This window comes from Muscardinus avellanarius (assembly GCF_963383645.1).
Source record: "Muscardinus avellanarius genome assembly, chromosome: 3".
Lineage (NCBI taxonomy): Eukaryota > Metazoa > Chordata > Mammalia > Rodentia > Gliridae > Muscardinus > Muscardinus avellanarius.
Genome location: NC_137788.1, coordinates 41,483,009 through 41,494,112, shown reverse-complemented (window position 1 = coordinate 41,494,112; position 11,104 = coordinate 41,483,009). Strand labels below are relative to the sequence as shown.

General features: G+C 39.6%; 1 protein-coding gene across 4 annotated transcripts in view; it reads left to right on the top strand.

Annotated features, from left to right (window-relative positions):
* Positions 1-4,831: 4,831 nt before the first annotated feature.
* SPATA6 (spermatogenesis associated 6) overlaps positions 4,832-11,104 on the top strand; it is a gene marked incomplete at both ends in the record, with an annotated part of 131,963 nt that continues 125,690 nt past the window's right edge. For 3 of the 4 annotated variants that reach the window (XM_080690397.1, XM_080690398.1, XM_080690396.1), the window contains one exon: positions 5,026-5,076. In XM_080690397.1, coding sequence (XP_080546523.1) covers positions 5,026-5,076 — 51 coding nt within the window. Of the gene's footprint in view, positions 5,077-11,104 lie in introns of all 4 variants that reach the window. The other variant, XM_080690395.1, reaches the window with a different exon arrangement.

Sequence of the window (11,104 nt, the reverse complement as noted above, 5' to 3'; positions counted from 1 at the left end):
AAAAGGTTAAGAAGCTAGATCCAATAATGTAGAGATGCTCAACACTATTTCTTAGGGCTTTTGATAGTATAAAGTGTGATCAAAGAAGGATGAATTCAAACACTGATTTATGCACCACCCGTGAAACATACTGCTCATTTAATCTTCACAACAAGTTGCCTATTAATATGCATTAAGGCTAAGGAGATTTAAAATGTAAACCGAATGGAGCTGGCCCTTTCACATTCACTCATGATGGAATTAGCAGTGTCAGAGTAGCTCTCTTAAATAAATATAAAATTAAAAGAAATACAAGTGGCAACTATTTTCATACAGTGGACACCTGGCAGCATAAGACTGTGATCCCTGAGATAATGGAATTTCACAATATGACTCCTAAGATCACCCAGCTCTGCCTGGAGACGGTTTGCCAACTACAGTGCAGAGAGCTGTAACCTAAGCAGATCATGTGGTCCCCCTGAACCGGGGAGCAAAGGTCAAGTTTGGCTGAGTTGTAATCTGCTGTTCAGGGAATCTGAGAAAAAGGAGCTGTTCAGAGAGAACCCTAGAAATCTGCGAAGGTTTTCCCTAAAAGTTCAAGGCTGAGGGGTGACTTTTACTTGAACAGAGTGAGACTACCTGAGCCCTTACCTGTTAGAAATTCCTACAGGCTTAGGAGCAGAACAGAGACCCTTGAGATCAAGCAGTAGTAGGTGTTATGAAAGTTCTGAATCTTTCAGAGTAGAGAGAATTTCTTAAAACACTTGGTAAATGCAAAGCTTCCTTGGTTCAGCAATATGTTTTGTACTAACCCAGCTGCTATCATCTGAGTCCAGTGAGACACAATGCTCATTAATAAACTATGCAAAGAAAATTTACTACTCCTAGAGCGTCAGAAATTATAAGCAGAAACCTAGGATCCATGGTGATCCTGTCCTGCACGACTGAGGAAAGCTGCACCAGGGCAGATGGGGTCCTGTCTACTGATGCCCCACATCACACAAAGCACTCTATCCTGGGTTTATATATTCCAGCTACCAGTTGGTTCCCTGAGCAAAATGGTTGCAAACCTCCTGTTAGAGGAGGAAGGAGGACATAGCCTGGATTGTTCAGAATGCTTTCTTTTTACCTCAGAGTTTTGCATTCTTTATATATTCTTTCCAAGGACTGTAAACAAGCTGGATCAGCCAAGACCATTCATGGATCTGTCCTGCAGTTAGTACTGTGACATCCAGATGATACAACAGGGAGGCTGCACTGTACTGGGAAGAACCTGCTCTAAAGTGTGGCCCGTACTAGCTACACCTTAGCAATGTATAACCAAGCCTGACCAAACATCCAGTGGAGAAAGTATTTGAAGATTAAGTCCTAACAAGTTAGAGAGGTTTTAGAAACTTCTTGTGCTTTATGTAGATCTACACCAACAAAGTATAACACTAAGTCTATACAGATTTAAGATAACCACAAGTAATTATACTGCCTAAGATAAGAATCAATACTCTTCAGAAAAAGATAATGTAAGCTTTTTATACAATGAGTTGTTAAACATTCAATATACATTTTTAAAAAATAAATGGATATATGAAGAAACAGGAAAACACAACCCAAAGTTATGAAAGTATATAGTTAATAGAAACAGAACTCAACATGGCACAGATGTTTCATACAGCATAAAAGGAATTTAAAATCAGCTATTGTAAATATGTTTAAGGAATTAAAAATATGTTCAAAAAATAAACAAAAAATAGTCCTAAAGAACAAAACAAAAAGAATAAATCTAAGTCAATATGGAGAAATTAACGACCCAATGGAAAATTTAGAATTGAATAATACATTATCTGAAGTGGAAGTTGACTGAATGGGCTTAGTAGCAATGTGAAGATATCAGAAGAGTCAATTACTTTGAGGACAAATCAATAGAAATTATATGATTTAAAGAATTTAAGAAAAATATAGAGACTAGAAAAATGTAGAGACTAGAAATCTGTGAGATAAGAGCAAATGATCTAATATATACCCTTATCAGTCATATATCTGGTATATTCTGGATACTAAAATCAGGAAAGAGCAATAAAAGGAGAAATATGAGTCTAGTTTTCTTAAGAATATAGGTAAAAAAACTAAATAAAATATAATATAAAAGCACATTCACAAAATAAAATAGATGTGTAAAAATGGAACACTATCAAAAACATCAATATTAATTTCATAAACAGGCTAAAGTTGAAAGCTCATGTGATTATCTCAATAATTAGTATATAAAAGGTAAAACACACTGTTTATTTTTGGTTACTTCTATAGTAATTCTCAAACATTGATGGTGGGAGTATAGACCAGTGTAGCATTCTGGACAGCAACTTGGAATTATTTGGTCAAATTGAGAATTCTCATTCTCCATCACTTAGCAATTTATCTTCTGTTCATTACATACTATATGTAAAATTACAAGGTCAAACACAAAGAAGAAAGAACATTTTCAGCATATAGGATAGAAAAGCAGTATTGTCTAAATATGTAAAGAACTACTATTAAAAAGTAAGAGAGCCAGGCATGGTGACTTATACCTGTAATCTCGATATTTGGGAGGTTGGGAGACAGGAGGATTACTGGTTTGAGGCCAGCTTCAGCAATTTAGCAAGACCTTCAATAATTTAGTGAAACCAGGCCTGATGGCGCATGCTTGTAATCCTAGTGCTTGGGAGGCTGAGACAGGAGGATCACACAGGTTTGAAGCCAGCTTCAGCTACTTAGTGAGGCTCTCGGCAACTTAGTGAGACCCTGTTTCCAAATAAAGTATAAAATAGGTCTGGGAGTATAGCCTGGAGGTAGAAAAGGCCCTGGCTTCCACACGTAGTACTACACACACACACACACACTCATAAAAAGAAATAAGTGAGACTTTTTCAAAATAAAAAAAAGTTCTTGGGGTGTAGCTCAGAGGTACAATGCCTCTGGGTTCTATCATCAATATATATGTAGAAAAATGCAATAGAAAGGCTGAGCACAACTGTGCCCACCTATAATACTTGGAAGGTTGAAAAAGAGGATCACAGCTTTGAGGCCAGTGCACAGTTAAGTTAGCAAGATCCCATTACAAAATAAAAAAAACAAAGGGCTGGGGATATAGCTAAGTAGTAGTGTGTCCCTGGGTTCAATTTCTAGTACCACCAAAAAACAAAACAAAACAAAAATGAGCAAGCGAGCAAAAGAAACAATATTCCATGTAAAAATGGGCAAGGAATCTACCGGACAGTTCATAAAGAGAAAATGGAAATGTTTATGAAACCATACAAAGGTACTCAACCTCAATAGTAGTTGGATATGCAAAATAAACTACAATAAGATGCCTAGACTACACATATCCAAATACACAAAACTGAAAAAGTCAAACAGAAGCAATCCATACATTTCTGGCAGTAACATAACGTAGTACAACTACATGGGAAAAACTTATATCCAGTGAATTCACACACTGTGCATTAACAGACACAAGTACTCAAATACTCGGTGATATGAGTATAACAACATTGTTAATGATATCTAAGACAGAAAATGGGACAATTTTTCATCAATAGCAGAGAAAATAAATCAATATATTTCTATATTGAAACACTGTCCAATGATGGAACAAACTTTAGCTATTCGGCATCAACACTGGATGGATCCTACAATGTAATATTAAGTAGGAGAAGCAAGTCACATGCAGTATAAATTCCATTTAAATGACATCAACAACAGGACAAAAAAAAAAAAAAAGCCCGTCTTGTTGGGTAACATAGTCAATGTAGTGACTGCTTCCAGAGCATTAGACATTGGTGCATTGTTAGAGCACTGTTAATGTTCTGTTTTTAAACTGGGTGGTAGGTATTTTATCAGTTCACTGTTATGAAATGAACATGCTTTACACACTTCTGTATTTTTTTTTTTTTTTTTTTTGTGGTACTGGGGTTCCTGGAAGCCCTTCTACCTCCTGACTACACTCCCAGACCTATTTTTACACTTTTATTTGGAAACAGGGTCTCCTAAGCCAGCCTGCGCGGCTGGCTTCGAACCTGCGCGATCCTCCTGTCTCTGCCTCCCAAGCGCGGGGATTACAAGCGTGCGCCACCACGCCCGGCCTACACTTCTGTATGTTTAACACAATTATTTTAACAGGATTGGATTGGGCTATCTCTTAAGTTCTTTTTTTCTCCGGCGGTCTATGACCAGGCCCTTTCCAAATGAATTCACTCAGACCTCTCACTGACAGTTTAATCCAAACAATATGCTTTGAGATGCATACTCTGGAAAAGTAGACTGAAAACCCTGCGGAGGAAGGGGGTGCACTAACAGAATTGCAGAAGAGGAGACTTAAGAGAAGGACGATGATGATGATCCAAGATCCTTTTTTCAGGAAAGCAACTGAGATTTTACTTGAGAGCCCCAGATTCTAGTTTCTGTTCTGCCTTTGGTTTGGACAAATCTCTAATTCCCAGTTTCTCCAGGTTGGTTTTGTACACAGTACCCTAAGTCAAATAGGAGGACTGATGTTCATATTTTACAGCTGGGTAAACTGAGATGACAGAGGATCGTCAGTATCCAAGGCGCCATCAACCATTGGAACTCGGGCTTTCTAAATCCAACTACCTGACCTGCACACCGTCCCACTCTGTCCCACTGGGCAGCTTTCCTGTCCGAGCCGCCAGCTTGACGTCACAGAAGGACCGCCCGCCCCGCCCCTTCCGAAGCCCTTCCCCGGGCCCGCCCAGCGTCCGCCAAGCCCCGCCCCGCCCGCCAAGCCCCGCCCCCGCGCGGCGGCGCAGAGGCGCGTCCCCGCCCGGCCTCTCTTCCGGCCCCGCCCCTCCCGGCTGCTATGACAACGGGTCCGCGCCCCGCGCTCAGCTGCTACTCGGGCGGGACCCAGGCTGGACCGCGGGCCCCGGCCTGGGGGCCACAGCTGCCACCGCCGCCGCCACCTCGTCTGCTCCCCGTCCCCGCCCCGCCCCGCGTCTCCCCGCCTCAGTCGGGCCGGTGGCCGGGGTCCCTCCCCGCCGCCCCAGCGCGCGGATGCCGAAGGTGAAGGCGCTGCAATGCGCCCTGGCGCTGGAGATCCGCTCTGTGAGTAAGGTCGCGCCCCCAGCCCCCGGACCGCGACTCGGGGTCGCCTCTCTCGGGTCATCTCGAGAGCCGGGTCGCCCCCAACCCCCTGACCCTCCGTGTCTTCCTGGGGGGCTTCCCTCCCTCAGTCCTCCGCCCCCCAAACCACGAAAGCCCTCCCACTCCCGACAACTTGGAGGCCTGACTCCCAACTCAGCCCGCACCGCTTCCAGTTTTGGTGCTTTGAAATCATTTCCAAAGCACTTTATAGTTTCTCTCTCACCTCCAACTTTCCAGTGAGTTCGAGGCGTTCTTCTCTTTAAATTCTTCTTCTCTGCTTCTGCTCTCTTACTCAAAGTACCACTTCTCCTCCCCACTTGATTTGGGGCTTGGGATGAGTGTGTTATTTCCTCCTAAATAGGCGCAGGCACACCCTTTCAGACCCATTTCCAAGCTTCCGGCTGGCCAAGGCGCCTGTTTCTCAGTTTGAAGTTAGCATCCCCACACCCAGCAACCTGAATGAGACACCGTGGCAAAAAGTACCTTGCTATCACTTCCCAGGGCCTCCCAGGAGAAACCAGTTCCTCAGAAATCACTTCGGGTCTTCCAGATACCCCAGGCATCTTTTCTCACCCTTCCAGTCATTCCACGAAAGACCCTCAGCTTTTAGAGGCGAACACTCATTCACCAAACTTGCAACAACATCTACATGGTTCCTTCCTGGCTCCCTGTGGAAACCTAGCTGGGGTGAGGCAGAGAAACTCACTGTCTTCCAGTGAAGGGGCCCAGACCTCCCTAGGCGGAGAAAATACCGGCCTTGATAGTTGCAGACCCTTGCAAGGAGTTGAGCCCTTCCCCTTGCATTCTTTAGAGAACCTACTTATTTTCCTCTTCAGACTAAAGCGCCCATTTTAGTCCTGCAGATATGGACCTGCAGTATGGAGCCCAAATTCCTTATTCTGTTTCTTTCCACTCCTTCTTCCTCCTAAGTCCTCTCATTTCATCTCTTTGGTCTCCCAGTATAACTACAGGGTGAGAGTCCTTAAGTATTCACTGGCACTCCCCTGGATGTTTCCCAAGGAGCCTGCCTCTTCCTCATCATTTCCTTCCTGCTGCCAAGGCTTTTCACTTAACCCAGGCTTGCAGCAGTAGCATCCTTGCTGGCTGTCTCTGCAGCGACTTAAGCCTCCAGGAAAGTCTCAAAACTCTTTTAGGTTCTTTTGTTAAGTCTTAAAGAAGGGAAGCTTAGCTGGGGCAAAATATTTGTCAGGGGAAGAGAAAAAAGTTTCTCAGTTTCAGTTCAAGCCTGCATATGGACTTAGCTTTACATATTTGTCTCCCACGCAGCCTTTGGCCTTAATTTTTTTAAAAAAAAATACGATCAGCATAGCAGAATACAAAGCCACTTCCTAAACTTCTTGACCATGAGCAGTTAATAAAACTGGAGTTCAGACTCAGTAGACTTTGTTATTGGCTTTTTCCTCTTTTAGTAACCAATGGGGTTTAGCAGCCTGGTCCATGCAGCTGCCTGACAGGCTGCTGTTACTTCCGTTGCCAGTACAAGTTCGCTAAGAGGAAGTACTCTGTTGTAAATGATCTGGTCTGAAGGAGACAGAGAAATGCATTTTACTTGACTATGTTGCCTTCTCAGTATTAGTTGTACTGTAGAAAGTGAATAACTGTATAGTGAAGCTATGTTGTTCATCAGAGTTAAACAAAGCATGTGGAAGTAACTTCTTTTTCTATGAACATTTGAGCCATGTAATTTTGCATTTCTAAGAAGTCTTAGAAATCATTGCATTTAATCCCTTTTAGGTGATCAAATAAAGGTGTACCATGGCTAAGTTATTCTTCTAGGATTACACAAATATTTAGGGGGCAGATCTGTAATATGATGCTAAGTTTTCTGATCAGTAAAAGCTCTTTTAAATGGCTGTGATGTTTGAGAGGAGCAAAAATGACCACCAGCAACCCTACAAGTTAAACAAGCGTTATTAATTTGTCTTTGATTGGATAGAGGAATCCAATGACTAGAAATAGTCAGCATCTTAATTTTTTTTACTTTTTTTCTTTTTAATTTATGTTTTGTATTTACATACAAGGTCAAAATTGTATGAAATAGTATATTAAGAGAAGTTTTACTTCCAAATATTGTCTCCTCACTCCTATATCTCATCCATATATAGGTAACTGTTTTTGTTGGTTGTTATAGAAAAAGATACAGACACCTCATATATGTTTTTACTTTCCTTTTCTTACAAAGTGCGTAGCATATTACACAAACCCTTCTGCACCTTGCCTTTTTGTTCATTAAATAAATTCTGGAGATCACTCCATATCTAAGAAAGTTATCTTTTTTTCTCCCCACAATTTTAAACAAAATTTGCAAAACTACAGGGTAGTTGCAAGAAGAGTTTGATGAATAAATTGTATCTCATGACTTATGTACATTTATTTATCTCTACATATATATGTTTAACTATTTTTTGCTGAAAATGTGAAAGCAAATTGTTGACATGATACTCCACTCCTAAATAATTCAATATTAGGTTATTTTACAACCACAGTACCCATATCACACCTATGATAATTAGTAATATCTTCTTAATATCTATTTCATACTCAGGTTTTTCCAGTTGTCACAAAAATGGCTTTCATAGTTAACTTTTTCAAACTAAGATCCAATTAAGGTTTACATATTGAATTGATCATTTATTGGTAAGTCTTGATAGTATATTTTAATATAGAGCTGCTCTGTTTTATTTTAATGATATTTCCCTCTCCCCTCCCCAGTAGATTTTGATAAGTTCATACATGCATGTTATCATTACCCAAATCAAGATTTAGAACGCTTCCCATCACTCCTTGAAATTTTCTCATCCCCCTTCTCAGGGCTGAGGCAAAAGGAATTACCATTTTGATTTCTCTCCATGTATATTAGTTTGTCAGTACTTGAACTTCACAGTGGAGGAAAGCAGTATAGAATATTTTGTGTCTGGCTTCTCTTGCTCATATGTGTTTAACATTCAACCATGTGTATCTCTTTGTAGTTTGTAGCTTTAAATTGTGGTGTATTAGCCAGGCATGACAGTGCATGCTTATAATCCCAGTACTTGGAGGCTGAGACAGGAGGATAACAAGTTTCAAGGCAGCCTCAGCAACTTAGCAAGGCTCTTAGCAACTTGGTGAGACCCTGTTTCCAAATACAAAATATAAAATAGGTCTGGGATGTAGTTGCAAGGTAGAAGGCTCCTGGGTTCTATCCCCAGTACCACACACACACAAAAAAATTGTGGCGTATTCTTGTGTATGTGGTACCACAACATGTTTATCCATTTTATTTTTCAAAAGTATAAATAAAAATGTGTATATTCAGTATACAAAGTGATATTTTGCTATAATGTGTACATTATGGGATGATTAAATATAACGAACACACATATCACCTCACATACATTTTTGTGGTGAGAACATTTAAGATCTATAGTCTTAGGATTTTTAATTCATATGATTCATTATATTAACTATAATATGATATAGCTCCTGGACCTATTTATCCTGACTGAAACTTTGCACCCTTTCACCCATTCCAATACTACCACTCACCAGCTCCTGGAAACCATCATACTCTCTGTTTCTCTGAATTTGACTTTTTAATTAATTTATTATAAGTGAAATCGTGCAGTGTTTATCTGTTTTGTACCTGGATTATTTTACTTAGCATAATGTCTTCCAGGTTCATACATGACATTGAAAATTACAGGACTTCTTTTTTAAGGATAAATATTATGTTTGAATAGTATGCCAAAAATTGTATTCTAAATTTTAAAAACTCCATTCATCCATTGATAGACACGTAGGTTGATTTCCATATATTTGCTGTGGAGAATGATGCTGCAATATCTCTCCCACATACAGACTTTTAATTCCTTTAGTTATATACCAGAAGTTGGATTGCAAGATCTTAGGTGTATTTCTAATTATTTGAGGAGCCTCCATACTGTTTTATATAATGGCTATATGAATTTATATTCTCACCAACAATGTGCAAGGCTTCTCTTTCCTCCACACTCTTGCCAACACATACTACTTTTGTCTACAGTATGGAAATTCTAACATATATTAGGTGGTATTTGTGGTCCTGTTTTGCCTTTCTTTGATAAAGATGGAAATACCTTTTATATGCCCGCTGGGTATTTGTATGTGTTCTTTTGAGAAATGTCTATTCAGGTTCTTTACCCATTTTAAAGTCTTTTTGTTGTTGTTGTTGTTGTTGTTGTTGTTGTTGTTGTTTTCTTGCTATTGAGTTCTTTTGTTCTTATATATTTTGAATATTAATTATCAGATACAGGGTTTGCAAATATTTTTCCATTCTGTAGGTTGTTTCTTTATTCAGTTGATTACTTATTTTGGGGAGGACTTGTTAGTTTGATGCTCTGTTCTCTTATCAATGGTTCTTTGAGTTGTTTCCAGGTTGTGATTATTAGGGATGAAACTATTACAGACATTCATCATTGTAAAAATATTTGGTCTGTTTCCTTCCCTAAACACCCCCATTTCCCTCCCTTCCTGCCTTCCCCAATCTTTTATTATTACTCTACCTGTCCCTTTTTTTCATATTTTCTTTCTAGCTTCCATGTATGAGACAAGTCATGGGGTCCTTAATTTTCTGAGTTTGACTGATCTCACTTAGTATGATGTACTCCAGTTCCATCCATTTTTCTGCAAATGACATAATGATCTCACTATCATATATAGTGAAGGAGAGGTATGGGGAGGGAAACAGACCAAATAATGGTATGTGCATATATGAATGTATTACGGTGAATCTCCTATATTGTACAATTACAGTGCACCAATAAGATTAAAAATCTTTTTTTTTATTTTTATGTGAATCATATTGGAAAAGGCATATATTTACACAATGCTTGGTGCCCTTCCCTCCCCTTCTCCATACCCCTTCCCAACAATGAGTGTCCAGGTTGACCATGCTACATTCACACTTATGCACATATTTGAATGTAGCTCCTCCATTAATCAACCTCAGCCTTCTTCCTTTCCTGCTCTTCCTTTATAGCTTTGCTGAGGTTTCCCTTCCATTATATGGAGTCCCTCTGATATGCCTAATACTCCCTAGTTTGGGCATATTAGAGAAAACATATGTCCCTTATGTGCTTGGCTGATCTCACTTAACATAGTGTTCTATACGTCTTTGCATATTCTTGAGAATGGCATGATTTTGTTCTTTATAGCTGTATATTTCTCATAATTTTGCAATCTATTCATCTGTTGATTGAGACTTAGGTTGGTTCCATATTTTGGCTATTACGATTATGCTGCTATCAACATGAGTATGCATATAGTACTGTAGTTCTCTGATTTCAACCCCTTTGGAAAGATACCCAGGGGTGGTATAGCTGGATTATATGTTAGATCCATTCCCAGTTTTCTAAGGAATCTCCACTCTGATCTCCTAGTGGATGAACTATTGTGCACTCCCACCAACAGTGTAAAAGAGTTCCTCTTTCCCCATATCCTCACAAGCATTTGTTATTTGACTTCTTTATGCTTGCCACTTTGATTGGGGTTAGATGGAATCTCAGTGTAGTTTTGATTTGCATCTCCCTGATGGCTAATGATATTGAACATTTTTTTAGCCATTTGTATCTCTTCTTTTGTGAAGTAGCTATTCAATTCAGTTGCCCATTTTTTGGTTGGGTTATTTGTTTTGCTAGTGTAGAGTCTTTTGAGTTCTTTGTATATTCTGGATATTAGCCCTCTATCAGAGTGGTGGATGGTAAAGATCTTCTACCATTCTGTAGGCTTTCTCTTTAGGTTCTTGATTGTTTCCTTTCTTGAGCAGAAACTTTTTAGTTTGATGTCATCCCACTTGTTAATTCTTGTTTTCATTTCTTGTGCTTTGGAGGTCTTGTTGAAAAAGTTACTACCTGTGCCTGTGTGTTGGAGTATTGAGCCTGTTCCCTCCTCTAATAGCTTCACAGTCTCTGGTCTAATTTCCACATCTTTGATTCATCTTGAGTTGATTCCT